The sequence below is a fragment of the Sapajus apella genome, unplaced genomic scaffold, assembly GCF_009761245.1.
Source record: "Sapajus apella isolate SASKATOON/1434 unplaced genomic scaffold, GSC_monkey_1.0 scaffold136, whole genome shotgun sequence".
Taxonomy (NCBI): Eukaryota; Metazoa; Chordata; class Mammalia; order Primates; family Cebidae; genus Sapajus; species Sapajus apella.
The window spans coordinates 3,201,437-3,228,433 of NW_022437076.1; the positions used below are offsets into that span (position 1 = coordinate 3,201,437).

The following is a 26,997-nucleotide window of genomic DNA, read 5'->3' on the forward strand; positions in this document are numbered from 1 at the left end:
ATGCACCATCTTGCATGGCTAATTTATTTTATTTTGTTCTTATTTTTGTAGAGAAGGTGTCTTCCTATGTTGCCCAGGCTGGTCTTGAATTCCTAGGTTCAAGCCATTCTCCTGCCTCTGCCTCCCAAAGTGCTGGGATTACAGACGTGAGCCACTCTGCCCAGCAATAGTTTTTTTTTTTTACTTTTGAGACAGAGTTTGGCTCTTGTTGCTCAGGCTGGAGTGCAACGGTGTGATCTCGGCTCACTGCAGTCTCCGCCTCCCAGGTTCAAGTGATTCTCCTGCCTCAGCCTCCTGAGTAGCTGGGACTACAGGCACATGCCACCATGCCCAGCTAATTTTTGCATTTGTAGTAGAGATGGGGTTTTACCATGTTAGCCAGGATAGTCTCAATCTCCTGACCTCATGATCCGCCTGCCTTGGTCTCCCAAAGTGCTGGGATTACAGGCATGAGCCACCACTCCCGGCCACCAAGAGTTATTTTTTTAAGTGCCTGTGCCTGTTATGTGTTATAAAAATGCTTTGCAGGAACAAATTGATTTAATCTTCATAGTAATGCTATGATCTAGGTACTGTTGTTCTCGTTTTTTAGATGAGGAAACTGAGGCACAGAGGGAAAGTAACAGCTAGTATGTGGCAGTGCTCCCAGCTACTATGCACACTGCCTCTCAGAGAATAACGTTTGTACTTGAAGTAGGGGGAACGAGGAGGTAATTTCTTTACAAAGAACAAGAAGGTGGTGTCCACAAACTATAGATGGGTGCTCTTAGCGTCAGTCCTCATCAAGTTTCAGAGTTAGTTATTAAAGAGGAGGCTTGAAGGCGCTTGGACAAGGAAGAGGTGGACGATCACATCAGTGAGTGAGTTCCCTAAGAACTCACTCTGCTAGGGGAAGCTTTTTGCTTTTCTGATTAGTTTTCTAGACTCAAAATTAGACAGGTGGTGGAGCAGGAGATTGTGGTTCTGAGTTTCAGCAAGCAATTGTTCTTTTTTCCTGTGGTCAGTCACAGCCTTGCAGATGACACAGAGCAACATGGGCTGGGGATGGCACAGCTGAGGAGGTTGGCGAGTGGACTGCCATCAGCTGAGTTCTGCTCAATGTGTTGAAAGGTGGTTTGGTGAGGGAGGATGTGGCCAGTGTGCTGGTGACGTTGCTGATGGCAGGAACCTGGAGCACATCAGATGGCAAGTGTGCAAGATGGCAGAACTGGGAACCAAAGTGCCCTGGAAGCTGAATTCCAGGTCCAAGTCTAGTAGATACTATACTATTCATTCATTGTTCATTCATTCATTCATTTTAGCAAGGTTCCTCACAGTAGACATTATTTATTATTTAATTAATTATTTGTTTTGAGAGGGAGTCTTGCTCTGTCACCAAGGCTGATGTGCAGTGGTATGATCTCAGCTCACTGCAACCCCCACCTCCAGGGTTCAAGCAATTCTCCTGCCTCAGCCTCCCTAGTAGCTGGGACTACAGGCACGTGCCACCATGCCTGGCTAATTTTTTGTATTTTTAGTAAAGACTGATTTCACTGTGTTAGCCAGGATCGTCTTGATCTCCTGACCTCATGATCTGCCTGCCTTGGCCTCCCAAAGTTTTGGGATTACAGGCGTGAGCCACCACACATGGCCTATTTATTCTGAGAGTTTCGCTCTTGTCACCCAGGCTGGAATGCAATGGTGCCATCTGGGCTTACTGCCACTTCCACCTCCAGGGTTCAAACAATTCTCCTGCCTCAGCCTCCTGAGTAGCTGGGATTACAGGCACCCACCACAATGCCCCGCTAATTTTTGTATTTTTAGTAGAGATGGGGTTTCACCAAGTTGGTCAGGCTGGTCTCAAACTCCTGACCTCAGGTGATCCACCCACTTTGGCCTCCCAAAGTGCTGGGATCACAGGTGTGAACCACCACGCCTGGCCGGCCGGCCAGCATGCCCGGCCACCACGTCAGCTCCCTGCTATCCTTTTTCTTTTTCCGACATGGTCTTGCTCTGTCACCCAGGTGGGAGTACAGTGGTGCGATCTTGGCTCACAGCAACCTCTGCCTCCCAGATTCAAGCAATTCTCCTGCCTCAGCCTCCCAAGTAGCTGGGATTACAGGCACATGCCACCATGCCCTGCTAAATTTTTTTTTTTTTTTTTTTTGTATTTTTGGTAGAGATGGGGATTTCCCCATGTTGGTCAGGCTGGTCCTGACCTCATGTCCCGCCCTCCTTGGCCTCACAAAATGCTGCGATTACAGGCATGAGCCACCGCACCTGGCCTCCCTGCTATCCTTTCTTTCTTCCATAACTATCCATTGTGATCCTGCTGTGGGTCAGGCTCTCAAGGAAAACCAGGATACTGCCTTCATGGGCCACACATCCTAGTGGGAGAGACAGATGGTAAACATATAAACACAGAGACAAGAAATTTTCCCAGTATGACCAATGTGCCAAAGAAACTCACAGGGCATTGAGCTAATGAGCAGCCAATGGGGGTGTGCGGATTCTGGAAGAGGTGGAAGACCTCCCAGGAGAGTGACAGTTGAGCGGAGTCCTGAAGGGCCTGGGGGCAAGAAGCTGCTGTTGATAGGTGTTGAGTGGGTGTTGGGAAGGGGGCACAGGGCACGGGGTGGAAGCATCCTTCTGTGGGGAACAGCAAGTGCGAGGCTGTTCTAGAAGCAGAAGGCCATTGTAGCCAGAGCAGAGTCATGACCAACAGGGTCTTGAGGCCACGACCCACAGACAGAAGCCAAGATTTCCGTGTTAGTAAGGGAATGGCTTTCTAGCACTTAGAGCTGCCTGAGGATGGCGTGGGTTGCCCGGAGGGAGAGAACTTCCCATCTCTGGAAATGTGCAAGCCATAGTCAAAGCCCCTCTCTGTGGAGGTTACGAGGGTGAGACTCAAGCATCCCAAAGGCTGGCTAGAGGACCCTTCATTCCTTCAACCCCTTCGCCTTCAGGAGCGTCCTTGGTTTGGGGAAGCAGGGGGGGATGTCTGTGCACGAAAGAAAGTTCCAGGCCGGGCACGGTGGCTCACGCCTGTCATCACAGCACTTTGGGAGGCCGAGGCCGGCGGATCACCTGAGGTCAGGAGTTCGAGACCAGCCTGGCCAACATGGCGAAACCCCGTTTCTACTAAAAATACAAAAATTATCACGCCTGTAGTCCCAGCTACTCGGAAGGCTGAGGCAGGAGACTCGCTTGAACCCAGGAGGCGGAGGTTGCAGTGAGCTGAGATCGCGCCACCGCACTCCAGCCTGGGCAACAGAGCGAGACTCTGTCTCAAAAAGATCCAGCCCCAGACCCCAGGCACCGGGGAGTTTCAGGGGTCGGTGCAGCCCCGGAGACTCGCAGGACAGCACCGCACCCCGTTCCGGGTTCCACGCAACGCAGAGCTTGAGAGAGACCCCGAGCGTCGTCCTCAGCAGGTCAGTGGCGCCCAGGCGTCACGCGCCTCGGTTCCCCGTCGCCCCCTCCAGGAGCCCGGGGCGGGCGGGGCCTCTCCTTCCCTCCCCGGGTCCTCGGGCCGCGCCTGACCCGCCCCGCCCCGCGCCTTTGTTCGGGAGGAGCCGCCTCGGGCAGCCCCCACGGCGCTTGGGACCAGCTGTGACCCCGTCGCCCCCTCCCCGCGGCTGCGCCGGGCGATCCGCGGCGCCACAGCCAGGCCCAGGGCGCGCCCCGGGCGGCGACGCGGCGAGGGCGGGAGCGCGAGGACCCCGGACCCAGTCAGCCCGGGCTCGGGCTGCGCGTGCGCGGCGGCGACGCGGGGGGCGCCAGGTGTGCGGGCGGCGGCAGCGGAGGGCGCGGCTTGGCGCGCGGGGCCGGGCCGGGGTGCGCGCGTGCGCGGCTGGGCGGCTGCGAGGAACCCGCCGCGCGAGGAGGAGGAGGAGCAGGGGGCCGGGCCGAGGGAGGGGGCGAGCCGCGGTTCGGCCTGGTGACCTTCGCTCCGCGTCGGGAGGCAGCGCGCGCCGGGCTGCGCCGCAGGTCAGTGGCCCCGGGGCTGGGATGCCGCCGCAGCCCGGCCGGATCGGGGCGCGCGCCCCGCCGTGGCTAAGGGGAGCCGGAGCGTGTGCGGGGTGTGAACGCGTGCGGGTGCAGACAGACCCCGGCACGTACGGACGGCGCGAGCGGGGCTGCGGTCCCGCGGAGCCCGCCGGCGTCACGGGTGGTGCTGGGGAGGGGGTGACCGTCCTCGGAAGCCCCTGCGGCGGGGGGCGCTGCGCACACGGCCACCTATGGGGTGTGGGGTGTGTGTGCCCGAGCTGCTCAGCCTGTCAAAGTCTGAGAAGCTGGCAGGGATGGAGGTCAGAGAGGGGCTGTTTACAGGTGGCGGCGGAAGGAAAGCAGCCAGGAACCCCAGGAGGACCCTGTAGCTAGGCTGGGTTTGCTGCTTTCCCCGAGAGGGCTGAAACCCCATCCCATCCTCGCCCCAGCCTGTGCCTGCTGCAGGGACAGTAGCGTGGGTGCGGGGTGCTGGCTGAGAGGCCTGGAGGGGTCTTTGGGAGCGAGGTCGCTTCTAGCCTGATGCTCATTTCCAGAGGTGTGGGTGGGTGTAGGGGTGCCAGCTCCGGGTGGGGGTCCAGGCGTGTGTTCAGGAGACCTCAGGAGTCCGTGTAGACTGTCCTCTGGCTTTGCCAGCACCCGGCGCTGTGTCTGGACTTGGGAGCTGGCTGAGGGGTACCCTTCTTTCCTCCCATTTGTTTTCTGTAGCTCCCCCTACATCCTTGTTAACAAACCTGAAGGGTGCTTGTGAGCAAGTGGGTTTGCTGGGATGCGCCCCTGTGGAGCGGCCCTCATCAGAGAAGCCTCCGTAGGGAATGACAGGGTTGTCCTGAGCCAGGTGCCAGGGCTCTCGGCTTCGTAGCATGCCTTGTGACCCTGGGGCCGTTCCTCCAGCCCCACAAGCCTCAGTTTCCCATGGCGCACTGCCCTCCGGGTCTTCCTGCTGCGGGGTGGGGAGTAAACAGCTCGCACAGCTGCCTGGGAGGCGGGAGTGACTCAGGGCCTGTGAGGTCTTGGGCAGTGATTTTTCAGGGAAAGTCCCGGCACATCTTTTTGACTTAGGAAGGAGTTGGGGGAGGCTCTGGCCTCACGTCCAAGCTGTGGTGCTGGGATTTCTGAGTCCAGAGGTGGGGTGGGGTGGGCATCTGCTGGACCTGGCTGCTCAGGCTTCAAGAAGCTGGCCCAGATGCCTCCTCCCTTCCCAGATGTTGAGGAGTTGGAGAGGGATGGGGCTGGGGGGTCCTGGTAGCTGGGTGGGGTGGGGGCTGGCTGGGAAGAGCTGCAGCAGCCACTCTTGGCCCCTGTGGTTGATGCTTCTGGGCAGAGACAGATGCTAAGCTTGGGTAGGGTCAGGGCGGGTCTAAGTGGGACTGCGCAGCTCAGGGTGTTGAGGTGATTTGGTGGGAGGCGGCGTCAGCTGCAGAGAAGAGGACCCTGCTTCTGGAAGTGTGCTTGCAGCCCCCCTCACTCTCTTTCTGGGACCCTGTCTGATCCACTTTGGCTGAGCCACCATGGCTCAGAATGATTTGAGCCTGGGAAAGGGACCTTGGCATGGATGGGGTTGGTGGCAGGGTCTCATAGTGGTTAAGCATGAAGGCCCTGCTGCTGTCACTCAGACCTGGGTGTGAGTCCCAGCCCCACCACCTACCGCTGTCCCTCCTCCTGCATTCCCCTCAATGGGAGGGAGAGACTTGCAGGCCATGGCATGTTTGGGAAGTGATCTCGGGAAGGAAGGGCGAGGACCGGGGTTCGAAGGAGAGGAAGGGAAAGCAGCTATTTTATTATTCCCACCGCTCTCCTGGGCGGTCTCCAGGGAGCCGTACAGACGGAGAAGTGCTCTGCTGGGGAGAGGAACAGGGAAGTATTTATCTACTAGCCCCGTCCCCTGCCTGACAAGGGCAGCTCCATGGATGTTAACTCCCGTGTGTACTTCCAGAGGCACATGTGTGGGGCTCAGGTTGCTTCCTGTGGGCACCCCACACGGCAGCTCCCAAAAAGGCCCAGCTGGCCTTACATGAAGCACTGTCCCATTGCACCTGTAAGATGTTGCTTGGAGCCTGTGGGGACTGGTCATTGCAGCAGTGGCTGAGAGGTGGGGGCGAGAGGGCTGGAAGCAGCGCACTGAGGTGTCTGCCGCTGCATGACCTTGGGCAAGTGACCTGACTTCTCTGAGCCTCGGTTTCCTTATCTGGGTGTTTTAGGTGTTAATATGATATTTATTGAATTTTTTTTTTCTTGAGACCGAGTCTTGCCCTGTCACCCAGGCTGAAGTGCAGTGGCGTGCTCTTGGCTCACTACAACCTCTGCTTCCCGGGTTCAAGCAATTCTCCTGCCTCAGCCTCCCGAGTAGCTGGGACTACAGGCACGTGCCACCATGCCCGGCTAATTTTTGTATGTTTAGTAGAGATGGGGGTTTTACCATGTTGGTCAGGCTGGCCTTGAACTCCTGACCTCAGGTGATCCATCCACCTCGGCCTCCCAAATTGCTGGGATTACAGGCAAAAGCCACCACACCCCGCCTGTTATTTATTGAATTTTTGAACATGGTGCTGGGCCCGTAGCAAGAGCTTCCCCAGGGGTATTTCTGTATAGCCAGGAAGATCACATGCACGGGGTGGCTCATTCACTCAGCTGGAGGGGGTCTGCATAAGATGACCTCTAAAGACCCCTCCTGGTCATGGGACCTGGAACTCGGGCCGGACTACCGACCTGGTCAGTTCCTCTAGGGCTGTGGCTCAGTTTCCCAGACCTCCTGAATGTTTCTGTTTCACAGTCTGTGAATTGGAGTCAGCGATGTCTTGCTCCTGGGCTGGACGCTCAGTTGTACCTCTCCCTGGGCTCTGCCCCAGGAGAACATACAAGCCCAGCGCTGGCAGAGGAGGGCGAGGGGAACAGGCAGCTCAGAAGCAGGTGCTTGAAGGAGGAGTGGAGGAGGGTGGATGCTGGCATTTGGAGCTGGCATATGGTCATGGGCACCGGTCTGGGCCACAGTCAATGGAGGAGGACAAGGCAGGGGGCTGGGGGAGGGCTAGAGAAACACAGAGCAGGAAAGGAAGCTGAGTGGCTTGGCAGAAGGTGGCAAGAAAGATGGAAGAGCCAGGGCCAGGAGGTGGGTTGGCAGCCTTGTGTGTGGGGATTCACAGTGTCTGTGGAGGTGGTGGCCAAATGGGAGAGAGATGGGGTGGCATGAGGGGAGGGAGGGCAGAAGGTGAGGTCGAGCTGGGGCTTCCCAGGGTGTACGCTGGGGCAGGCTGCTTAGTTCACGCACAGTATCCACAGGCCTCTTCATTCTTTTCGTGGTATCCACCTGCCCCTCCCAGGCCACCACCCCCTTTGACAGGCGAGGAGCTGTCTGCAAACACTTCGGTCCGGTTATGAGTGGCGATTGGAGGAGGTCCAGCGATTCCTTTGCCGAGGCCTGTTGCCATGGCGTCATGACGGCCCTTGTCTGCCGACCCTCTCCCATCTCTGAGCAATGTGCCACCCGCTCCAGGAGAGGTCACATTGTGTGGAAGGTGTCCAGCTGCCTCTTGCTCATGCATGGCCAGCTCAGGCTGGCCTTACAAAGGTCACTGCCTTCATCCCCCTGCCTGCAGGCAAGGTCACCCCGGGCCTACGATGGCAGGTGCAGCAGCTGCTGTCTTCATTACAGTCATTTAAAGGCTACTCTGATTTCTGCCATTTGTTTTTAATAAGTTTAATGAAAAATAAAACAATAATACCAGCCTATCCATCGACTCCCCCCACCATTTTTTTTTTTTTTGAGATGGAGTCCCCCTCTGTTGCCCAGGCTGGAGTGCAATGGCACAATCTTGGCTCACTGCAAGCTCTGCCTCCTGGGTTCAAGTGATTCTCCTGCCTCAGCCTCCTGAGTAGCTGGAGCTGTAGGTATGCACCACCTCGCCTGGCTAATTTTTCTATTTTTAGTAGATACAGGGTTTCACCAGGTTGGTCAGGCTGGTCTTGAACTCCTGACCTCGTGATCCACCTGCCTTGGCCGTCCAAAGTGCTGGGATTACGGGTGAGAGCTACCGTGCCTGGCCTGACTCCCTTTTTAAAGAGGGCGTCTTATGGATGACATTCTTCTTGTCCACACCTCTTGCGATGCTTTGGTGCCTGTCTAGCAGGAAGTGCTGCCTCATGTCTGATCTCAGCCTGACATGCTGCACTTTTTTTGGATATGTTGTGTGTTTTTGTTTCTCTATTTGTTGTGATCCTTCCAGATGGTTATAAGGCGATTCCTGTCCACCTGCTCAGGATCTGAAGCAGACTCAGGTGCACCTAAGGCAGGTGTGATACCAAGGCAAGGACTGTGCTTTGGGGGATCCGGCCTGAGACACGGCAGTGCTGAGCCCGGGCCCTGCCCATGCTCTGGTTCTGGACCTGTGGCTTGCTCTCAAGGCCAGCTGGTTCCCACTGCTTTCCCTAGTTCAAATCCAGGATTACTGGCCTCCTTCTTGGACCATGCTGGGCCCACTGGCTGGGCTCTGCCGGGTCTGGGTCAGCAGATGGCAGTGGGCGTGGGCACCTGGGGGACCTTGGCACAGCCAGGGCCCTGCCGATGAGATGGCTGGCAATGAGCAAGAGCAGGAGCGGAGAGACAGGGAGGGACAGGCTGTCAGGAACATGGAGGTGTGCCTGTGCACGTGTACACATCTGTGCTCGGCGTGCACGCATGGCTTTGCAGGGCTCGTTGCTGGATTGCTGTGTCTGGACATCTCTGGGTGGCTCCGCGTGGCTCTTCTGAGCACATCTCTGTGTGTGCACTGTTGTGTGCTTTGGCTTGTTCATGGGTACCTTTCTCTGGATATGTGTGCCAGCCACCTACTGGGTGCTCTCTAGGGTTCTCGGTAGTGCACCCATCTGGACGGCAGGTGATACTTTTTCCCTGCAGGATTTCCTGCCCCCATTGAGACTCTCTTGTGTCTTCTGCCAGGCCCCGTTCTGCCCTCTCTGCAGGCTTCCTTACCCTGTTCCTCCCTCTGCCTTGAGGAAGTTGCTCCTCCCCCTCTGGCTGTGTGGGCGCCCGCTGCCTTCTGGGGAGGGCCTCAAGAGGGACAGCAAGTCCAACCTCCAGCCCCATTCTCCTGCGCTGAGGGTGATGGGCTCAAGCTCTGGGTTGAGGCAATGAGTCAGGGATGGCTGCAGAGGTGGGCAGGGGTGGCCTGCGTGCCAGCATGCTGCAGGGAAGCGTGTGCTCCTGCCCCTCCACCTGACCCGCCCTCAGTGACTTGGGCACCAGTGCAGCTGTGATAAGGCTCCCTTACTTGGCTATTCATACTCTCTTCTCAGTAGCCCTGGTTGGCACAGTTTCTGATGTGGAGCAGAGTGGTCTCTGGGGCTCTGGGCATCCACTGGGGGCCTTGGCCTTAGCATAATTCATCCCACCATAATCATTGGTGTTTATGGAGCTCTTCCTGCACCAGGCCCTGGACTCCACACTGTACATGTAATCAGCTCATTTACTCCTCAGAACAGTTCCATTCCAGGGGATAGTAGTCTTATTGGGTGGGTTCAAAAAGCATCCCTGGCTGGGCATGGTGGCTCACACCTGTAATCCCAGCACTGGGGAGGCCGAAGTGGGTGGATCACCTGAGGTCAGGAGTTCGAGATCAGCCTGGCCAACATGGTGAAACCCCGTCTCTACTAAAAATATAAAAAAATTAGCTGGCCGTGGTAGCATGCACCTGTAATCCCAGCTACTTGGGAGGCTGAGAATTGCTTGAACCTGGGAGGTGGAGGTGCCACTGCATTCCAGCCTGGGTGACAGAGTGAGACTCTGTCTCAAAAAAAAAAAAAAAAAAGCATCCCATTCTATGAGGATGTTTTCCCATTTTATGAGGAAGTAGAGGCTCAGAGAGCCTGTTTTACTTCCACAGGGTTACATGGCAAGTAACTGATAGAGCCAGGTTTTGAACCCAGGCCTGTTCTGCGGTTCCCTCCACTCTTCACAAAGCTGTGTCTTCTCATCTTGGCAGTCTCCCTCTCAGAGAGGCCATCCCACATCACCCCCTGTACACAGGGCTCCCTAGCCATCCGGTCCCATTTGGATCCGATCACCCTATTGTAAGTACCTGCATAAAGGTAGCCCTCTTTTATCCTCTACCTCCTAAGCCCCTCTTCCCCACCTAGATCGGGGCCTGTCTGTCTTGCTTACTAAAATATCCTTAGAGCTAGCGGGCAGCTTGGAACACAGTAGGCATGCAATAAGCATTTGGTGAATGAATGAATTAATGAATGAAGAGAGGTCCGACTCCAGATCTAGGCTTGAAATCCCTCCTCTGTACTGTCTTTTACACAGCAGGGACCATGGCAGAGTGGCAGGCACACAAGCTCTGGAGCCAGCTTGCTTGGTTCAAATTCTGGCCCTGCCAGTGTGCTGGTTATCTAATGCTGCTTAATAAACCACCAAAAGCTTATGGCTTAAAACAATGATGACATTGATTTTGCCCATGAATCTGCAATGTGGGCAGGGTTCAGTGGGGATAACGCTTCTCCACTCAGCATTGGCTGGAGTGGTTCAAGGTCTAGGGGCTGAAGTCATCTGAAGGCTCAGTTGCTCACACATCTGGTGTTTGTTGCTGACTGTTGACTTTGGGTCAGTTCCTCTGCATGTGGGCCTCTCTATGTGCTGTCTCTATGTGCTGTCTCCACATGCTAGATTGGGCTTCCTCCCAGCATGGTGGCTGAGCTAAGGGACAAGCATGCCCAGAAAGAGAGCCAGGTGGAAGCTATTTCACTTTTTATTTTATTTTATTTTATTTATTTATTTAGAGATGGAGTCTCGTCTGTTGTCCAGGCTGGAGTGCAGTGGCATGATTTTGGCTCATTGCAACCTTCGCCTCCTGGGTTCAAGCAATACCCCTGCCTCAGCCTCCCAAGTAGCTGGGATTACAGGCGTCCGCCGCCATGCCTGGCTAATTTTGGAATTTTTAGTAGAAACAGGGTTTTGCCATATTTGCCAGGCTGGTCTTGAACTCCTGACCTCAAGTAATCTACCAGCCTTGGCCTCCCAAGGTGCTGGAATTATAGGGGTGAGCCTCCTCACCTGGCCAGCAGTTTATTCTTTCTTTGGAGATGGAGTCTTGCTCTGTCACCCAAGCTGGAGTGCAGTGGTGTGATCTTGGCTCACTGCAGCCTCTGCCTCCCGGGTTCAAGCGATTCTTCTGCTTCAGCCTCTCGAGTAGCCGGGATTACAGGCAGGCACCACCATGCCCAGCTAATTTTTGTATTTTTAGTTGAGACGGGGTTTCACCATGTTGGCCGGACTGGTCTTGAACTCCTGACTTCAGGTGATCCGCTCACCTCGGCCTCCCAAAGTGCTGGGATTACAGGTGTGAGCCACTGCGCCTGGCCAATTCTTTTAGCAACAGGTACACTTTTGCCACGGACCCCCTGGCCACAGGTGAGGCTTGGATCTGCCCAAACGACAGGGTCTGTCCCTGAATCCCCACTCACTCTCGTGTAGTCCAGGGGGCATCTTACTGTGCAGAGCCCTGCTGAGGGTGGGCCCTGTAATGGGGAGGGAATGGGGAGCTTGAATGGAAAAGGCCTTTGCTCTCCCAGTTGATTATCTCATTCCAGGTCAACCCTGCTCCCTTCAAGGGGCCTGGGGCAAGTGTTGCTGATGGAGACACCATGAGGCTGGGGCTTGGGCAGAATTGCTCTGGGCCTGGGGCTGGGGTGAACACCACCAGGACCCCCATCTTTATCCAGGGAAAATCAGGATAGTGAGCCCTGAACACACTGTGTTTGAGCTGAGGGCTCTCTTCGCCTCTTCCTGTCCCTGCCGCCTGCTTCCACGTGAGTCACTGTTCATCTGCCTGAGGCATCGTGGCCTTGCTTGCCAGCCTCGGGGAGGAATCTCAGGGAGAATCTCAGTGTTTGCTCCTTGTGGTCCAGGTTGGGCTGCTCCTGAGCAGGACATTGGCAGGGGGCCCAGGAAGGATCTGGGGGTTTGCTCGAGCCCAGCCTGGCAGCATCTCCCATCTAACGCAGCCCTCACTTGGGGCCTGCTTTGCCGTGAGCCTTCCCTGAAGGAATGGCAGAAGGGCTGAGAGGGGGGCTCTGGGTTTGAATTCTCCTGTCACCTTCCAGCCCTGTGGGCTTGGACAAGTCTCTTAACCTCTCTGAGGCTCTAGTCCTCACCAGGAGGGGACTGGTATGGTAAGAATGAAAGGAAAAAATAATATGACATCGTTTTTTTTTTTTTTTTGGGAGATTGAGTTGCGCTCGCACACCCAGGCTGGAGTGCAGTGGTGAAATCTCAGCTTAATGCAACCTCTACTTCCTGGGTTCAAGCCATCCTCCTGCCTCAGCCTCCCGAGTAGCTGGGACTACAGGCACGCATCGCCACACCCAGTATTTTTAGTAGAGACGGGGTTTTGCCATGTTGGTCAGGCTGGTCTTGAACTCCTGACCTCAGGTGATACACCTGCCTTAGCCTCCCAAAGTGCTGGGCTGACAGGTGTGAGCCACCGTGCCCAGCCTGAAGTTATTCTTCACAGATGAAAAACCTGAAGCGGAGAGAGTTTAAGTGGTTTCCCCACAGCTCCTTTAGTGTCAGAACTGGGGCTGGAGTCCGTGTGTTCTGACACAAGGTGGTGGTTGCTTCTCTTCTGCAACAAGGGGGATTTCCCCCTTCCCTCAACCCCTTTCTCCAGAGGGCAGCAGGGCTGCCATCCTAGAACTAAGCCCAAGAAGATGCTCCCCTTCCTCCTCGCACCACCCAAGCTTGCCTGCAGGGGGCGCGAACGCCCACCTTTTGGCCTGTCCTGAGAGGTGCCAGGTGCCCTGAGAAGCTTAGTAGGGGAGGGCTGGAGTGACCCAGCTGCATGGGTGTGGGCAAAGAGGTAGCTGTGTGCTCCCATTTCGTGAGAAGCCCTTCAGGCATCCTCCAGCGTCCAAGCCTTTCTTTTATATTACATTTTTATTATTTTTTTATTTTTTGAGACAGAGTTTCACTCTGTCTCCAAGGCTGGAGTGCAGTGGTGAGATCTCTGCTCACTGCAACCTCTGCCTCCCCAGTTCAAGCAATTCTCCTGCCTCAGCCTCCCGAGTAGCTGGGTTACAGGCACCTGCCACCACACCTGGCTAATTTGGTAGTTTTAGTAGAGGCGGGGTTTTTGCCATTTTTGGCCAAGCTTGTCTTGAACTTCTGACCTCAGGTGATCCACCCCCTTCCCACCCAAAGTGCTGGGATTGTAGGTGTAAACCACCACCCCTGGCCTTTCTTTTTTCTTTTTTCTTTTTTTTGGGAGATGAAGCCTTGCTCTGTCCCCAGGCTGGAGTGCAGGGGCGAGATCTCTGCTTACTGCAACCTCCGTCTCCCAGGTTCAAGCGTTTTCCTGCCTCAGCCTCCCAAGTAGCTGGGATTACAGGTGCCCACCACCACACCTGGCTAATTTTTGTATTTTTAGTAGAGACAAGGTTTCACTGTGTTGGCCAGGCTGGTCTTGAACTCCTGACCTCAAGTGATCCACCTGTCTTAGCCTCCAAAGTGCTAGAATTACAGGCATGAGCCACCATGTCCGGCTTTGGCTTTGTTTTGAGACAAAACAAAGGGTCTTACTCTTTGCCCACACTGGAGTGCAGTGGCGTGGTCATAGCTTACTGCAACCCCAACCTCCTGGCCTGGAGTGACCCTTCCACGTCAGCCTCCCAGGTATCTGGGACTACAGGCGCACAGCATCATGCCTGGCTAATTAAAAATTTTTTTTGTACAGATGGGGTCTTACTATGTTGCTGGGACTGGTCTCAAACTCCTGGTCTCAAGCAGCCCTCCTGCCTTGGCCTTCCAAGGTGCTGGGATTACAGGTCTGTGCCACTGCACACTGTGGCTGTTTTTTGAAACTTGGAGTTTTAGGATATCTTCATATGTAAACATATATTAAATGCTACCTGGTTATTTTCAGTGGCTATGTAGTATTCTGTCGTGTGCTTATTCTGCAGTGTAGTTAATCCTTGGTGATCATTTATTTTTTGAATTTGCTGTTACAATGATTTGATTAATGTCTGTATGCATAGATCTTGTCAACTTGTATGAGTTAACCTGTGCAATAAATTTCTAAAAACAAAATGGTTGGCACAAAGGGTATGTACACTTAAACAATTTTGCTGGAGTGTGTTAGTCAGTGTTCTGCAGAGAAATAGAACTAACAGGAGATATATACATATGTATGCAGGTATGTGTGTGTGTGTGCATGCTTGCGTTTAGATTTATTATGAGGGATTGGTTCATGCAATTTGTGTTTTTTTGTTTGTTTTGAGATGGAGTCTGGCTCTCTCGTCCAGGCAGGAGTGCAGTGGCACAATCTTGGCTCACTGCAACCTCTGCCTCCCTGGTTCAAGCGATTCTCCTGCCTCAGCCTCCCAAGTAGCTGGGATTACAGGTGCCTGCCACCAGGCTCAGCTAATTTTTTTGTGTTTTTAGTAGAGATGGGGGTTTCACCATGTTGATCAGGCTGGTCTTGAACTCCTGACCTCAAGTGATTCACCTGCCTTGGCCTCCCAAAGGGCTGGAATTACTGAGCTCAACCAGGCGTGAGGCACTGCACCTGGCCAGGTTCATGCAATTTTGGAAACCGCGAAGTCCCACGATTTGCTGTCTATTAGCTGGGGATCCAGGAAGGCTGGTGGCATAGCTCTAGTCCAAGTCCTAAGACACAAGAACCAGGAGTTCTGATAGCTGAGGGCAGAAGACGGGTGTCTCAGCTCAGGCAGAAAATCAACTCTCCCTTCCTCCACTGTTTTGGCAAGCCCTCAATATGTTGGATGATGCCCGCCCACATTGGTAAAGGGGCATCTTCTTTACTTACTCTACCAATTCAAAGGCGAATCTCTTCTAGAAACAACTCACAGACATACCCAGAAATAATGTTTCATCAGTTATGGAGACATCCCCTAGCCCAGTCAAACTGACACATAACATTAACCAGCACAGAGATATTGTCAAATATCTACACATAAATGGGATGCCTGCCTGATTCCTATACCTTTACACCATTATCAATTTTTTTTTTCTTTTGAGACGGAGTCTGTGCTCTGTCACCCAGGCTGGAGTGCAGTGACACAATCATGGCTCACTGGAACCTCCTTGTTCTGGGCTCAAGTGATCCTCTCACCTCAGCCTCCCCAGTAGCTGGGACTACAGGTGCCTGCCATCATACCCCACTAATTTTTGATTTTTTGTAGAGATTGGGTTCCACCACGTTGCCCAGACTGGTCTTGAACTCCTGAGCTCAAGTGATCCACCCCCCTTGGCCTCCCAAAGTGCTGGGATTACAGACATGAGCTACCATGCCTGGCATTATCAATTTTTAAAAAACTTTATCTGATGGGTAATAGTGATACCTTGGCTTTTTTTTTTTTTGTTTTTTTTTTTTTGAGTTGGAGTCTTGCTCTTTCGCCCAGGCTGGAGTGCAAATGGCATGATCTCGGATCACTGCAACCTCCGCCTCCTGGATTCAAGTGATTCTCCTGCCTCAGCCTCCCGAGTAGCTGGGACTACAGGTGCATGCCACCACGCCCAGCTAATTTTTTGTATTTTTAGTAGAGACAGGGTTTCACCATGCTAGCCAGGATGGTCTTGATCTCCTGACCTCGTGATCCACTGGCCTTGGCCTCCCAAAGTGCTGAGATTACCGGCATGAGCCACCTTGCCCAGCCGATACCTTGTTATTATTTAAAATTTTTAATTGTAGTAAAATTCGTAGCTTCTCTAGTTCATAGCCATGTATTGCTAGCAACTGTTTTGGTCTCGGGCCTTACTGAACAGATAAAAATAAACTGTTCAGTCATTTTGGGGAACTGAGGTGGGCAGAGCACCTGAAGTCAGAAGTTCAAGAGCAGCCTAACCAACATGGTGAAGCCCTGTCTCTACTGAAAATACAAAAAAAAAAAAAAAAAAAAAATTCATCAGGCATGGTGGGATGTACCAGTAGTCCCAGCTACTTGGGAGGCTGAGGCAGGAGAACTGCTTGACCCCGGGAGGCAGAGGCTGCAGTGAGCCAAGATTGCAGCAGTGCGTTCCAGCCTGGGTGACAGAGCGAGACTCCATCTCAAATAAAAAAAGAAAAAGAGAATAAAAAGTCCTGGCGCAGTGTCTCATGCCTGTAATCCCATCACTTTGGGAGGCGAAGGTGGGCAGATCACAAGGTGAGGAGATCGAGACAATCCTAACACTGTGAAACCCCATCTCTACTAAAAATGCAAAAAATTAGCTGGGCGTGGTGGTACGCACCTGTAACCCCAGCAACTCGGAAGGCTGAGGCAGGGGAATTGCTTGAACCCAGGAGGTAGAGGTTGCTGTGAGCCAAGAACGCACCGCTGCACTCCAGTCTGGGCGACAGAGCAAGACTCCTCAAAAAAACAAAAGAGAATAAATTGTGCAATCTTGGTACGTCAGGGCCCTGCTCTTGGAATCCGTTTTCACAAGCCCTCCTTTTGCAATCTGCCATCATCTTGCTTTTCAGCACTTGAGCAATGGGAAATTCAGTCTGGCCCTTGAGATAGTGCAGGCAGGGCAGTGATCTGTGGACTGAATATCACTAGGCAGATGTGCAATCACTGTGCAGTCATTTTGGGAAACTGAGGTGGGCAGAGCACTTGAGGTCAGGAGTTCAAGACCAGCCTGGCCAATGGGAGTTTAAGACCAGCCTGGCAGGATGAACGGAAGGGACAATGTGGTTTCCTCTGCTTGGGCAGCTCAGACCTCACAGCCACCAGTGGGAGCTGAAAGATGAGACAAGCTCCTTTCCCAGGCATGGGATGAGGCAGTTACAGGAAGCTCAGGAAACAGATGTCCAAGAGAAGTAGGCGCTAGGTGGTCTGACCCAGATCCTCCGCCGTCCAGGCAGTACCCATCCAGCCCCAGTACCAACCCCCTGGAGCTCAGCTCTCATCCCAGCTCCACCTCCAAGTCACTGGGGGGCAGGTCATCTACTGTCTTCGGGCTTCAGTCTACTATTCATCCTAGGGAGATGTAGATTGACCTCTGCTTCCTTCATAAATCACATGAAGACAGAGGATGATGGGGAGGCCAGGCACAGTGGCTCCTGCCTGTAATCTTAGCACTTTTGGAGGCCAAGGCAGGTGGATCATTTGAGGTCAGGAGTTCGAGACCAGCCTGGTCAATATGGCGAAACCCTGTCGCCACTAAAAATACAGAAATTAGCTGGGGTGATGGTGGGCGCCTGTAATCCAGCTACTTGGGAGGCTCAGGCAGGAGAATCACTTGAACCCGGGAGGTGGAGGTTGCAGTGAGCTGAGATCGTGTCATTGCACTCCAGCCTGAGTGACAGAGTGAGACTCTGCCTCTAAAAAAGAAAACAAAAAAAAGCCCATCGAACTGGGTGGGTTCCCTGGACCTCTGCCCTGGGGTTGGGACTCTGGCTGGGACTTACCCCCAGGCTGGTCCCCCAGGAACCCCCACAGCCCTTGTGACTTGTGACCCACAGCAGGCTCTGGGAAGCATTAGGAGCCTGAGAGAGAAGGAGCCCATCCAGCCAGGCGGTGCGGGGGCCCGGGCACTTGCTCCTTCCCTCTTCATTATTCTCTCCCCAGTGATGAGCTGAGCATTGCTTTAGGATTCTCGTTTTCCCATCTGTAACATGGGCACTGACGAACTGTGTATTTTTGCCGGTTCCAGAATGAGTGGGGCCAATAATCATCAAGCCGGGTTAATGTGGTTGGATTCCTTCACTTCCCTGAGCCTCAGTGTCCCTGTCTGTAAACTAACAGGGCACCATCTCAGTGGGGTTTGTGAGGCTGAAGTGAGCTAAGCGGTTCGGTCTGTGCTGGCCCACAGGAGACTCGAAGATGCCGGTGCTGCCCTCTTGGGCCCATAGCTTGTCCTCCTCTCCCTGCTGGCTGCCTGGCTGCCGAGTCAGCAGAGCTGTGGGAGGAAGCTGGGCTGTGCTTAGTGGGGCCAGGAGGGCTGGGCCTGCCTCACAGAGTGCTTCCCTTTTCTCTCTCTTTTTTTTTGAGATGGAGTCTCACGCTGTCACCCAGGCTGGAGTGCAGTGCCACAGTCTCGGCTCACTGCAACCTCCGCCTCCCAAGTTCAAATGAGTCTCCTGCTTCAGCCTCCCAAGGAGCTGGCATTACGGGCACTGGCCACCACGCTCAGATAATATTTGTATTTTTAGTAGAGTTGGGGTTTCACCATGTTGGTCAGGCTGGTCTTGAACTCCTGACCTCAGGTGACCCACCCACCTCAGACTCCCAAAGTGCTGGGATTACAGGTATGAGCCACTGTGCCCGGCTGCTTCCCTTTTCTCTGGACTCACAATCCTTCCCAGAGAGCATGAGGTCCTCTCGCTGTGCACCGCTCATGGAAGAGGAACTAAGGGGTCAGAGCAGGGGGGTCGGGAAGCTGAGTGGGACTGAAGCAGGGGCAGAATCACCCTCAACAGTAATGACAACAGCTCCTGTGATGGCGCTGGAGCCCTGTGCTGAGTGTTTCCGTTCACTGATGACCTCGTGAGGGTGGTGGCAGCCTTCCAATTATGGAAGAGAAAACCAAGGCCTAGAGAAGTTAGCTAACTTGCCTGAGGTCATGGGGCCCCAAGGAGAGGAAGGGAGGGCAGGAAAAGCCGGCTCTTGAAGTGCCATGAAAAGCCACCTGGGAGAGGCCCTTCCCTCTTTCGGCCCTCACTCTGGGAGTGCCTGGACCACTGCGTCCTTCTGGTTTCTCCAAGCTTCCTGGACCCCAGTGGCGTCTAAGAAGTCCAGGCTGCTGTGAGTTCTGCACCCCTGCCTGCTGTGAGGCAGCCAGCCTAGTTCTGTTCCTTGGCCAGGTGTCTGAATCATGAGTCTTGTTTGTGGCTGTCAGGGAGCGCACCCCCAGATGGGGGAAACCAGCCTTAGAGTGGCAGCAGCGGAGGCTTGAAACGCGCCCCTTGCCTTGTCTGCAGGCTGCCGTTCAGATGTCTGGGCCTGGGCCCGAGCACTTCCCGGCTCTGGGAACGCTTGGTCCAGATGTTCATACCTGGCCTTTACCTGGGTGTCTCCATAGACTGGGAGGCCCCAGATAAGAGCATCTGTCAGCTTTATCTTCTAGAACACATGTGGCAGGCAACATTCACATGTGGTCAGTGTGGGTGGTGGGTGTGCCCGGGTGTGATGTCACTCTCACCCCACTTCTCTCTCATGCATAAAAGCACATCCAAGTATACTCCAAAGATGAGCCTGTCATTAACTCCCTCTGACTGATTTAAAAAAAAAGAAATTTGCAACCCATGCAACACCCCCTGCCCCAGCACCTCCCGACTGAGGCTGTGGGCTGTGTCTGGCTCACCCTGGTGCTTTCTGCACCCAGCGTGGTGCTTGGCCTAGAGCAGGTGTTGCTGTTGGTGGCGGGAGCAGGCCGAGCGGCCAGCTGTGAAAGAAATCCAGCTCATACTGGCCTTAGGAATAAAGACACGGTAGTGCTGGCTCTCCCACACCCGGGGTCAGCTGGCTCCTGGCACGGCTTGATCCTGGAGCTCAGATGATGCCCTTAAGACTCTGTCTTTCAGCTGGGTGTGGTGGCTTACGCCTATAATCCCAGCTACTTGGGAGGCTGAGGCAGGAGAATTTCTTGAATCCGGGAGGCAGAGGTTGCAGTGCGCCAAGATCATGCCACTGCACTCCAGCCTGAGTGACGGAGGGAGACTCTTCTCAAAAAATAAAAAAAGACGCGCTCTTCCTCCCCTTTCCTTGTCTCTGTCAGTTCTCATCCCTGCCTTCCTGTAGGTCAGTTTCATTTTCCCGCACTCTCCACTGCTGCAGGCTTTGGTCTCGTGCTTTAGCAGGGGAAGCCTCCTGGGAAGGTGTCTTCTTGGGTTTGCTTAGGTCTCCTGAACCAGTCCCCACAGCCAGGAGCGGATGCCCTGGTTGGCCAGGCCTGGTCAGGTGCCTACTTCTGACCCTGGAGGCAGATTGAGTGCAGAGCTGTTTTTGCAGAGGAAGGTTAGATGGAGGCAGGGCAGGTAGGACCCAAGGTGTCCATGGTACCTGTTGAGCATTTCCTGGGTGTGGGTGGGTGCCACTGGGGCGATGGGCACTTGTGGTACTCTGGAGTGGCCATCCAGGTGGAAGCCAGCAGCCTGAAGCCACCCCAAAGCATGAAACACACAATCCTAACTTTCCTGGAGCAGAGGTGAGGGTGGGGGGAAGCCTCTGGGCTCCTGCTAAGGGCTCGCTGCCTTGGAGGAAGAGAGTCAGCCCCCAGCCTTGCACTGGTTCAGGACCCTGAAGCTGCTCCCCCAGTCCACCCAGGGCTCGAGACCCCTTGGTGTCCCCTGCTGTGAAGGAGTCAAGAAAATAGAAATCCTGTGCTCTTGGTCCACAGGTTGGGGTTCGCTCCTGGCACCTCAGCATGGAGTCTGGGACCTTCAAATGGCAGCAGGCCCGAGAGGAGACTTCGGGAGGGTTGGCTGGAGAGAGAGGCCAATGGCACCCTTTCTCCACTGCTTGGGGGTAGGGCGGGGCCTGGGGTCCTGTCTGTGCCCACCCACCCCTGTGTCTATTGTAGCGTATGTACCACATCCCTTTGAGGGGCTGCCATTAGTAAGTGCTGCTGTGTACCAGGCATGACCAGCACCAGTGCATGCAGGGATGAGGACTGGCGCTGAGGTTCAGCTGGGAAGAGAAGTTCACCTCACACGGGTACCGTCCACCCAGCCTATACTGCCAGTGAAGCATGGCACTGCTCTGACATCTGTCTAGACCCTTAGGGGGCTGCCAGGTACAGCTCTGTGCCTGTGTGTGTACATGTGAATGCACCTAGAGTTGTGCGTGTGGTCTGCGTGTGTTGATGAGTGACTGTGAGCACATGTGCATGCATTCAGGTCTGTGTGCGTATCCAGTGGGGAGCTGTCAGTCGATGAGAAGGGTGTGCAGGTGTGTCTATTGATGCCTCTGTGGAGTTGCATGAGTGTGCATTTGTGCACACGAGTGTGCAGCACTGTGATCTGGGGTGTGTGCAGGTGTCTGATGAGATGCATGTCAGCATGCATGTATCTGTGTGTACCTCGGTCTCCTGTGCGTGCATGTGCCCATGTGTGCATCCCATGTGCCCCCATGCCCACAAATGTGCATGTATACTTACATCCATGTGTGCCAGCGTAATGACATGTATGGCTGTTTCCTCTGGCATATGCTGAGCCATGGTGGAGCAGGCTGGCAAAGGTCCCTGTCTCAGGCAGCCCTTGGGAGTGGGCGTGAAGGACTCCAGTGCTCAGGCACCTCTGAGGCTTCCAGCTGCATCTTTCTGTCACTCCTAGGCGTGGCTGTGGGAATCCTTTGGGTGCCTTTGGGTTCTGGGAAGCTGGGGCTGTGTGGGCCGGGCTGCAAACTGGGCTGTGGAGCAATCTGCCAGCCGAGCCCCTTCCGGAGCTGTGGGTTCTTCTGGGTGTGGGGAAGCTGCCCTCCACCACCTCCTCGGCCTATCTTGGTGCCTCCTGGAGAGCAGGACACACCTCCCAGCCTGCAGCTTCACCCACAGGAAGCTCGGGCTGGGGGCAGGCAAAGAGGGAGGTGCCACGTTGGGCGCCCCGCCCTGCGCCGGCACTGACCCTGCCGTACCACGGCCCTCTTGCAGACAGCCCCGGGGACATTGCTGGGACCCGGGGCTCTGCAGCCACAACCATGTTTGGCCGGAAGCGCAGCGTCTCCTTTGGGGGCTTCGGATGGTGGGTGACAGGTGGGAGGGCGGTTGAGCAATGGGAGAGAACTTAGAAGTGAAGTCTTGTTGAGTACATTGGTGGCCGTGGGAACAGAGGGGTGCGGGCTGTGCCTGAGAGCTGGGTCTGCTGACGCCCTGGCAGGTGGAGATGCAGGATTCCAGTAGGGATATCAGAGACCGTAAGCCTTCCCCACTGTCTCTGGGCACAATGTGCTGGCGAATCCTGCAGGTCTGCGCCGGCTGCCCGTGGGCGGGTGAGCGCTCGAGTGCGTGTGACTGCAGTTGAATGTGTGTGTCTCTGTGTCCGCAGGTTCCTGCATATGTGTGTGTGTGTGTCTGGGATTACGTGTAAGTGTGTGTGTGAGCCCGTGTGTACAGGCGTGTGTGGCTGTGACTGGCAGTCCATGTGACCCTGTGTGAGCATGTGCCTGTGTGTGTGGCCACGCATGCACTCCATGTCTGAGCTGCGTGTGTGTGTGTGTGTGTGTGTGTGTGTGTGTGTGTGTGTGTGTGTGATGCTCCTGTCTGTGCTGTTGGTGTGGCCTTGCAGTGGGGGGGTCTGTGACCTCTGGGCCCCTGGGCTGCCTGCTGTCTTGGGGGTGGGTTGTGAGAGGAGGTCTCCCACCTGCACGCCAGGCAGCCCCCACTAGCTCTGTCCTAGCAGCTGCGTCTGTCCCCAGCCTCCTGCTTGGCCCTCTGGCCACTCTTGCTTCTAAACTTCTGTCTGGGACGAGGGATGTGCTGTTTCCTCCCTGGGGGGCAGAAAGTAGGCACACAGAGGCCAACGGCTTGTCCCTGGTTCCTAGTGCTGGCAGCTTCTCCGCAGCTGGGGAACATTGTCTGGTGGTTTTCATGCTCGGTTTCCTTTCAGCTCCTGGGCTGGGGGTGTTGTCGGACTGGGAGGGGCCCCGAGGCAGGTGGCCGGGGGTGTCTGGGTGTGGAAAATGGTGGACTAACAGGGGTGGCATGAAGGGTGAGGGAGAGAGGGGCTGCGATCCTTGGTAACCTTTCTCTTCCATGTGTGGCTTTTTATGTCCCTCTTCCTCCCCTTCAAAAGCACTTTACCGTCCATCCTCTGGTGGGGAGGGATGTGGGCACCCCATGTGTGGCAGATGGGACAGTGTGGATGAGAAGAAAATGGCACGGTGTGGCCTATGTCTGCTCTTGGGCCCTCCCTGATGCTGGGGCCTGGGAGCTGCCGTCCTGAGGGTAGGTGCCAGTGTCCGGGAGGCAGCAGAGGAGTTGGCTTCTGGTTGGGAGGGGTGTGTGTGTCTGGGCTGGGAGCCTTGCAGGGCAGGGCCCAGCAGTGAGATTATACCCCCTGAGGCCCGCCTTTCTCTGGGAGGTGTGGCGCAAATGGAAGGCTGGCCGTCAGAAAGCTCCCTGGGCACAGGTCCGGGTCTCAGCATCACTTCATTCCATTTGAAGCCCCTGTGTGGAGACCTGCTGCTCTGGAGCTAGAGGCAAAGCCGGGCCTGAGGTTTGCATCTGGGCAGGTGAGGAGGAAGACAGGAGTGTGGCTGCCCAGGGCTGCTTTTGAGGCAGAGCCGAAGGTGGAGGAAGAGCCCTAGGATGTCCCAGAGGCCCCTGTGTGCAGACTGAGTGTCCACTGGACTGTGGGTTCCAGGAGGGCAGGCCCTGCCCTGTTGTGTTCTCGGAAGCCTGGCCTGTCACACGGGCTCAGTAGATGCGGGTGAACTAACCAAGGTCTTTTACACACAGCATGTGTCTGCTTGGGGCCCACTGAGGTTGAGGGGATGGTGGGGCCTTCTGGGCTTGGAATGTTAGGGCAGCCAGAAAGAGGGTGAGACTGGGGTTTGGGCATCATCTAGGGTGGCCGCCAGCTGGGAGGGGATGTCACAGATTCCTGGAGCCCTGGTCCTTCCAGACAGTGAACAGAGTCTTGGGGGGTGGGGTTTTCCAAGCTGCATTGGATGCAGGGTGGGTAACCTCTGGCCTCAGGGGCAGACAAGGTGATGTGGGTGGGTGGGATGGGGTAGGGGAGGAGGAGCGCCCAGGAGCCTTGGCTTCCTGAAAGGGGAAGGCCCAGCCTCACAGCTGCTCTCCATCTCCCATCTCAGCCTCTCCAAAACCACAGCCCCGCCCTCCCGAGGCCTCGCCCTGGTGTAGGAACCATGGTGGCTGGCTGCTGTGTGGGTGTGGATCAGGGATCAGGGCTGCTGTGACCAGGGTGCCTGTGGGCGCTGTGGTGGGCGGGGCTGACCAGACAGAGGTCAGAGGTGCACGCACCTGGAGCCCGGGTTCCACCGCTGACTCCACTTGACCACTGAGGAACTCAAATGGGACACTTCCTTTCTCTGGGTCTCAGTTTCCCCATGTGTCAACGGGGGATTTCTACTTTACCCACAGCACAGGGATGTTGTAAGAATTAAGAGATTCCCATGAGGTCAGGAGGTCGAGACCAGCCTGGCCAATGTGGTGAAATCCTGTCTCTATTAAAAATGTAAAAACTTAGCCGGGTGTGGTGGTGCGCCCCCGTAGTCCCAGCAGAGGCAGGAGAATCACTTGAACCTGGGAGGTGGAGGTTGCAGTGAGCTGAGATCATGCCACTGCACTCCAGCGTGGGCGACAGAGTGAGACTCCATCTGGAAAAAAAAAAAAAAGAATTAAGAGATTCCTTGAGAAAATGTAAAACCTAAGGGTGTATTATTAAGGGTTGCCACTGGTCAGCTCTGGGTTGCAGGCATTACAGCGGAGTGTGGGCTCTGAGTCCTGCTTGGATCTAGGCATCTGTGGGTTGAATGGGGGAAGAGGAGGGTCTGCATCCCAGAGTGGGTGGGGATTCCAGCATGAGACCCTCAGGGACTAGTGGTGGAAGTCCCAAGGAAGGGACTCAAGAGGGCCTTTGGGGAAGAAACTGGGAGGGGCATGAACCAGGCCCCTCGGGGTGCCGCTTACTTTGCTGTTGGAACTGAGGTCAAAGGTCCTGGGAGTTTACTCAGAGTGGAAGGACCCCACCCCTAGCTCCAGGCTTCAGGGTGACCTGTGGGCTGGCCCAGCTCCGTGTCTGACACCTCTCCTCTCCTCTCCCCTGGAGTCGTGCGTGTGGGAAGCTGGAGGCAGAGCTGAGCCTGCCAGACAAGGGTGCCGGAAAGAGCGTCCAGGGTTTCCAGCATCCTGGAGCCGGTGGCAATTTTAGTGAAGCTGATGGTGATGGCGACACTGATGATAGTGTTGGTGACGTGTGGTGACAGGGACAGTGATGGTGGCACGCATCGTGATGTGTCGAAGGCAGCGTCGGTGCTGGTGGCAGTGCTGGTGACGGAGGTGGTCATGACCCTTCCACAAGAGGAGATACTGACAGTGGGAACGCTGCCCACCTTTCTGCCTCTGGAGAGGGAGGAGGGGCCTCTTTGTACCATCCATAAGGGCTGGCATACGCAGGGGGTAAAAATAGAAGCTCGGCGGTGCCACCTCCCTTTCCAGCAAGGGCAGGCGCAGGCTGGGGGTGGAGGAGCTGGCTGTCAAGATGGTCTGCAGCAAACGTGATCTTCCCCGCCCTGAACACTTGTGCCTGATATGACGCCCCAGGTTCTGCCCCAGGAGCAGAGTCTGCCTCCCTGGATGGACTGGCAGCTCCTAGGGCAGGAGGGTCCTTGGTGCTGGGGGTGCCTACATCTTCCCAAATCAGACGCCTGGGAAATATGGATGTCCACCTGATGCTGACCCATGAAGCTGGGCTGCTGAGTCCTCTGGTGGGGGTAGCCCTAATAAAGGGAGAGGCCACACACAAAGTGCTTACGATCCCTGGGCCTGAAGTGCGATACCTGAATTGAGACCAGGCCAGTGATTTTACCTTTCTAAGCCTCAGTTTTCTCATCTCTGAAATGGGGAGAATTATAGTACCCATGTTATAGGGTGGTGCGTGGCCCCAGCCCTCCCAGCATTCATGGTCATCTCTTCCTCTGCTAATGGGGAATGGGCCCCTGTAGCCGTGCAGACAGAGCCCGCCGTCTGGTGGTCTGGGCTTCCCCGGGGACCTTCCCCTGCAGCTGCTTGTGGGAGCCTTCAGCCTTGCACTTACCGGAACCCTTGCTTTTCCCTTGGCAGGATCGACAAGACCATGTTGGCGAGTCTGAAGGTCAAGTAAGTGGCTGTTTCCTGTTCTGTAAAGGCCAGCGATGATGGCGGGTCGGGGTGCGTTGGGGGCCCTCGTTCCCTGCAGGTTGTGGGAGACACAAAGGGGCTGTCATGTTTGTCAGATTCCAGGCCGAGTCCATGATGCTTCCAGATTGGAACTTATTCCTGGGGTGTTCAGGGAAAGGTAGGGGTGGGAATGGAATCACCAGGGGCCAGGAGGGAGTGTGTGTAGCAGGTGTGACATTCAGGCCCATAATCTGTCACTTTGATTTTTAGAAAGATAATTATATTGGGCCTGGTGCAGTGGCTCACACCTGTAATCCCAGTAGTTTGGGAGGCCGAGGCAGGCGGATCACCTGAGGTCAGGATCGAGACCAGCCTGGCCAACATGGTGAAACTCTGCCTCTACTCAAAATACAAAAATTAGCTGGGCATGGTGGTGCATGCCTATAATCCCACCTATTCAGGAGGCTGAGGGAGGAGAATCACTTGAACCCAGGAGGTGGGGGTTGCGGTGAGCTGAGATTGTGCCATTGCACTCCAGCCTGGGCGACAGAGTGAGATTCCATCTCCAAAAAAAAAAGATAATTATATTTTCTCTCACTTTAATTTTTATGTGAAGTCCCAATCCTGTCAGTGACTTTCTGACATTCCCCACCTACTGGGACCTGACTACACCCCAGGGGTTGTGTGTGTGTGTGTGTGTGTGTGTGTGTGTGTGTGTTATCAGCTGCTGCTCATCAAGTCATTTGTTGCCAGGTATATCAGCATGGGCAGCCAGGCCCTGGGGCTTACTGAGGATTCCACACCAGACTCAAGAGTCTGGGAATTGCCTGCCTCAGTTTGCCGCGTCTCTTGGTCTGTCTGCCGAGGTCCTCAGCAGGCACAGCACTCTCCTAGGATCTCTGACCTGTCTGACCTCAAACCACCTTCATTCCCTTTTCCTCTATGTTTCTGGCCAGACTCTTTCATCTGCAACCTGATCCCCTTTTTCCTTTGAGACTTAACCAGAGTATAGCCTACTTCCAGCTGCACCCCTCCCTTGGGGCAGTGAGTACTGACTAACCACCTGCTCCTATGGAGTGAATTGAAAGGAGGGAAATTCTAGGAGGAAAAAAGCATTGGCCTCGAGCTGAAAATATTCTCTTGGCACATGTGAATCAGCTTATGCATGGAAAATTCCTCCAATGAGCCGCCCTCCTTCCGAGGCAGCTTCCCTGGGTCATCACTCCCCCATCTCG

At 55.1% G+C, this 26,997-nt stretch overlaps 1 protein-coding gene across 1 annotated transcript in view; it reads left to right on the plus strand.

Moving 5' to 3' along the window:
• Positions 1-26,997, plus strand: part of RAP1GAP2 (RAP1 GTPase activating protein 2) — a 258,374-nt gene that overhangs the window by 12,857 nt on the left and 218,520 nt on the right. Inside the window, exon 3 of the mRNA XM_032263517.1 lies at positions 25,727-25,762. Coding sequence (XP_032119408.1) covers positions 25,727-25,762 — 36 coding nt within the window. The remainder of the gene's footprint in view (positions 1-25,726; positions 25,763-26,997) is intronic.